Raw genomic sequence first — 5,741 nt, 5'->3', positions numbered from 1 at the left:
TATTCACAATTTACAATAATTATTACAATAAGAAGAGATAATTATGATCATGAATAGACAGTGTAAACGGAAATGTTTACAATCTCTTGGGGAATTATTAAATGGGGAAAATATCAATCTTTAAAACCATCTTTCATGATTATGGAAAACATGTTCTATTTTTCAATAACTTACAGTGAACCAAAAATAATTCGATTATAGTTAAGCAAATGTGTTCATTAATTTGGTTGGCATCGCCCCCAACCACACGTGTGGTTAATAAAAAAATTACAAAATGATAACACAACAACCAGTATCTGAACTCATATCCTGTTCGTAAGAGAGTGTATACTCCAAAAGGGGAAAGGATAGGCTAATTTACTTTTAATTTACAAGAACACCATAAACATTCTGAACAAAATGCAGGTAGTTCAGTGATCATTTAAAAAATACGTAAATATTTGGTTATGGGTTTTTGTATTCTGTCTGCAGTTTCCATAGTCATATAAATAATCTATATATGCGTTAATGGAACCGTTCCGTTCACCCCAGCCGTCGCACTCTGGTAATGCTGCGGCAATGCGTGGAGTCTACTTTGCACCGACGGGTCCCCGGGCTCTCCGGTCGGTAAATACATGCTTATCATCTCTCTCAAGTCTCCGGGGCAAGGGCCCCTGGAGTGAGTGCTAACGGGAGGGCTTACGCTCGGTTCTGACTTCACCAGCGACCCTAACGTGCCCATGGCAGCCGAGGAGGAGACGCCAGAGCTCTGGTGCTGCGTGTAGGTGATCCCGCCATAGCCGGACGGAGATGCGCTCATGTAGCCCTCAGAGTTCGAGATGGGGCTGTACTGGAGTGCCGACATGTCGTAGCGGTGCATGGGCTGGGGGTTGTGCGGGTGATGGTGGTGGTGTGAGTGGTGGTGATGCCCGCTGCCCGGGTGCTGGCTGTAAGCTAGCTGCGCCTCTTGCATCATCGCCGCCGCCGCAGCAGCTGCAGCCATCTGCCCCGAGTACGCACCGTTCGCCCAGCCATTCATGTGAGCGTAGCCTGAGCTGGCGGAGCCCCCGTGCCCCCCGGTGCTCTCTAACCTCTGGCCGACGCCGGATGAACCCATCCCGACACCCAGACCCATTCCACCGCCGCCGGCCCCAGAGAGCAGGCCACCGGCCAGAGAGTATTTGTCCTTTTTCAGCAGCGTCTTGGTCTTCCGTCTCGGTCTGTACTTGTAATCCGGGTGTTCCTTCATGTGCATTGCTCGTAACCGCTTCGCTTCGTCGATGAAGGGTCTCTTCTCCGCCTCGGACATGACCTTCCACTCGGCTCCCAGCCGCTTGCTGATCTCAGAGTTGTGCATCTTGGGGTTTTCCTGGGCCATCTTTCTCCGCTGCCCGCGGGACCACACCATGAACGCGTTCATCGGACGCTTCACCCGGTCCTGATTCGCTTTGGACCCACTGTTCGGCCCCGTTTGCCCCAAATGTGTGTTCGTTTGGGGTCCAGGGGACTGGAGGTCCGTCTCCATCATCATGCTATACATTCACCTTGTTTTCAAACTTTCAACCAACAGATGAAACAAAGTCTGGTTCAGTCGGCGCGCGAGTCCGGCAGAGCAGGTGCACACGAGGGAACGACAATCCTACACCACAAAAATAATTAAATGCAAACTTAATTAATAATCCAATACATAGAGTGTCAGATAAATTTTCTCCCCGTGGATGCTCTATCTCCTCTTCGGTTGTTGGTTCACATCCACGCTGACAGAAGGCGCATTTGAGCCACTTTCCCTGTCGGAGTTGAGAAGTTAGTTAAAGCGGCAGCCATATGAAGCGCCTTGACAGCGGTTAAATGAGCAACGATCGGCCAATAGCGTTCTAGAAGCAAAGCGATTTGCATGGCGCTCAGTCAGGTGACGCAGAACCAGTGAAAGAGGAACATACTGGCAGGGGGGTGAGAGGTGGGTCACCCTCGCTAAGTTACATGGTGAGTAAAATTGAGGGGGAATTACATATACATCCGTTTGCCACTTTCAAGACTAGACTTCTAGCCTAAAAGTTATTCAACCACATAGTCATTGAGCATTTGAAACAAGTTTTCAGTCTCACTGCAGAATTAGACATTCATCCAATTTCGAGTGTTTTTGTTGCTCCTGCAGCTCTGTATCGTTCCATTTCTTTAAACGTCAAATTTCATAGTTAAGGGTTAAGTTTAGGCACTCGGTCCGAATGATTAAGGTAAGGATTATGGTTTGGGATAGGGTAAAAAAAAAAAAAAAATGTGTCCACGATGTCTTCAGGACATGGATAGGCATCCCATTTCTACTTCAATCTTGAACGACCTAGCTGTCTAGGACTATATTTTTTCAAAATGACATACATTACAACAGTCAGTAGTTCATAAGCTACTTCTGTTGAATACATTTATATATATATATATATATAAAGGAACCAAATAGACAATTACAGATTGTTGGCTTGTTGAAGATGTTGGCCACGCATAGGCCTACACACACACACGCTCGCACGCACGCACGCTGTTTTGCGTCACTAACCACAACCTAGCCGTGCGTCAAAGTGTGGCATTATCAGATGTCATACTTCTACAAACAAGCTAATGGGGTTTTGGACCGCGGGAAGACATGTTACTTATTCTAATCAGCTGTTAAGGAGGCTGTTATAATGTAGTCACTGGGGCAGACTTGAGATAGACTGTCATCGCCGTCTGCTGGAGGGGAACAGCATGGGAGCGTGCCTTGCGTGCGCCATGGTGTCCCCATTGGCGTTTGTGTTGCCATAAGAACCTATAGCATACACTTCACAGCTGGTTATTACGCTACCCAAAGTCAAAAACATGTTGTAAACAGATATGGGCACCAAAGTGAATAATTATGTGACACAATTTATAGGCTCGATGATAGAAAGTAAACCAAAATTCGATATATTTTTTTCAGATGCGGAAAAACCACGCATGCTATTACAATGCTGTCTTTTTAACCAATAATAACGTGGGGTTAATATATTTAGGTCTATGCCTATCCACACAGAAAATAAAACAAATTCGTTTCATTTTAAACTGGCAAGGCTGAGTGTTATGGTGTCAGATCTCAACTGGCACATGATCGCGCGCACGTGCATCAAATTTCACAGCTGACCTCCCCTGAAAAACCCAATCAGCGGCTAATTGAAAGGCAAAAAAACATATTCCTTCCCCGCCGCGAGGCTAACGATTTAATCATTGTATCATGGTTTGTTGCTTTTAATTAGGCTCATATATCCTTCAATACGGGAGCTGGAGGAGCATTCAGGCGTAGGCCTATCTATCCCTCTGCGACCGGTAGAGTTAAGGGATCTCACAATGGTCAATAACATCCTCGTAACCCACGTCTCGTGGTTTATGGCTCGAGGATTAGATATTTTTTGGGTTGTGACACACCGAGAATGGGCTACTGACACACTTGCGTGCGCAAACCACCGAGAGAGAGCGCACTGATACCACTCTTCCCAGATCAAATCGCAATAAATATGAGCCCCTTTTTTGACTTCACATCACAACTGTTGCCCACTACAACTAGATTATTACTAGGCCGACTATAATAGGACAATTGTAATAATAACAAGTAAGTAACATCATAATAATAGGCCTATATTATAGTCTATAATAACACAATATCACAGGCCCATGATATTATACTAATGTAGGTCTATATATAATGTCGATGAATAAGAAAATCACACAATCCACAATATGTTTCAGAGAGAGGCTTGTCATTATAGCATCATCTTTAAATTGTGATTACACAAACAAGCCATTGAAATACTGTGACCTGTAAGCTAATAGCTTTAAATGATTATTGCAATTTAAAATATTCTGAAAGTATGAAAATATTTTTTGAAAAATGTGTATTTTGACTGGAAGTTGGTTTTGCGATCCATTAAAATAGCCAACAATATTATTATTGTTTTTGGTCTAAGGTGTGTGAACATACCCTATTTTTGAACAGCATATTTGAACATATAATAATAATATATAATAATAATTATAATAACATATAATATAATAATAACTAAAGATAAAGGTTTTCTAGGGCATATCGTTATGAAATTGCATCGAATGGTTTTGAGTGTTCAAAGTGGATAATGGCTGATGACCTAGGCCTATATAATTATTATTAATATCGACAAATGTTTCTGGAACATGTAGGCCTACTAAAACGTTTATTTCATGTAGGCTAATTTCGATGATTTCTGATTCCTTTATTTAGCCATATGTAGCTAACCTTGATTTTCATTAGGGAGATTGTTTGCTAAATTATGATGATGAGGGTGATCATTATGAAGGAAATTATTGATATTATAATAATTAGACTTAGTATTTCAGATTATTCTCATAATTCTTAAATATTACAAAATTATAGGCTAATAATTTTATCCTCTTTAACATAATCTCAAAATGCCTATATTTTCAACAACAAAAAATCGGACACAATTCAAACAGCCTGAAACCAAAGTGGAACCGGTGTTGAACGTCATCAGCGAGGAATTAGCTTTTGCAAACGCACTGCAACCAATCTTGGGCCATATTTACTTTTCCTGTCATTCTCGATCACTCGCCTCAAGTTTAGAATTCTCCCCGCTTCTTTGTGCGCAGTCTGCGAAACGCTGCACACTCGTTGCTGCAGGTGCACGCGCGGGGGCAAGGGTCACACCACTTATCCAGCCCCCTCAACCAGCCTAGAACAATATTCGTTATTTATTTTTTATGTATTTTTTTGGTTTAAATTTAATTTTGATTAACGAGTGGTTTTAGCGGACCATCAGCCATTGAATTTAGACTAAACTACCACCTTTACCCAAGGAAATTAACCAAAATTAGGCCTACCTATTAGGCCGCTCTATCATGCGTTTGACATAAATGCCCCTGAATTTTCAATTGAAGCCATCGAGGTAGAAGGACAGAGCCGTTTCCAGATGTCCCTAGAGCAGGGTCATTACTTTCATCCCCTTCCACGTTATTATAGTTATTTTCTGGCGCTCTGGCACTACTTTATATGCAGATTTCAACGGGGGAAATGCCTTAATCCGGAGGATGCAGGTTGGAAATGGTAATCATAGGGATCCGAAAGATTTGACATTTTTACCGTGTGAACATTAAAATGTTTTTTTTCTTCATATATCCTCGGGGCCTAATTCGTTTCTATAATTTGATAGTAATCAATCAAAACAAAATTGGGCTTCAGGTCAGGCTACTTGTATGTTTAAAACAGTTCATTTGGCGCCACTCAAACCCGTTTCTCCCAAGTGTGTGTGTGTGTGTGTGTGTGTGTGTGTGTGTGTGTGTGTGTGTGTGTGTGTGTGTGTGTGTGTGTGTGTGTGTGTGTGTGTGTGTGTGTGTGTGTGTGTGTGTGTGTGTGTGTGTGTGGATGGGATGGGATGGAGGAAGGGCAAGAAGGCATAGTGTAACATTGTGATGATAACCCTGCACAGCATTTTGAACCAGCCTGCACACAAATTCGATTTATCGACTATAGTCTGTCTATGCCTATACAGAAATATCTATTTATAGCCACACCACGCACACATATACACACAGGCACAAAAACAATCTTGAACAGCTAACCTTCTATGGACACACAATTGAGTCCCATTCAAAATCCTATTTTCCCTAACAGTAACCCTAACCCGTACCCTTACCTTAACCATAGCTCCTAACCCTAAACCTAATTCTAGCCCTATTATAACATTGACCCTTATCTATTCTGATAC

At 42.4% G+C, this 5,741-nt stretch overlaps 1 protein-coding gene across 1 annotated transcript; it reads right to left on the bottom strand.

Moving 5' to 3' along the window:
- Positions 1-456: 456 nt before the first annotated feature.
- On the bottom strand, positions 457-1,674 carry LOC139380170 (SRY-box transcription factor 1a). Its single transcript, XM_071122615.1, has one exon. It carries the CDS (start codon positions 1,517-1,519, stop codon positions 494-496), a length of 1,026 nt encoding a protein of 341 aa, XP_070978716.1. The 5' UTR covers positions 1,520-1,674; the 3' UTR covers positions 457-493.
- Positions 1,675-5,741: the final 4,067 nt, after the last annotated feature.

The sequence above is a fragment of the Oncorhynchus clarkii genome, chromosome 22 (genome assembly GCF_045791955.1).
Source record: "Oncorhynchus clarkii lewisi isolate Uvic-CL-2024 chromosome 22, UVic_Ocla_1.0, whole genome shotgun sequence".
NCBI classification, from domain to species: domain Eukaryota; kingdom Metazoa; phylum Chordata; class Actinopteri; order Salmoniformes; family Salmonidae; genus Oncorhynchus; species Oncorhynchus clarkii.
Note: the sequence above shows the minus strand (reverse complement) of the source record. Positions and strands in the feature narration are given on the sequence as shown.

Excerpts from the sequence above, each read along its gene's own strand:
- LOC139380170 (XM_071122615.1), bottom strand. The coding sequence starts at position 1,519 with ATGTATAGCATGATGATGGAGACGGACCTCCAGTCCCCTGGACCCCAA.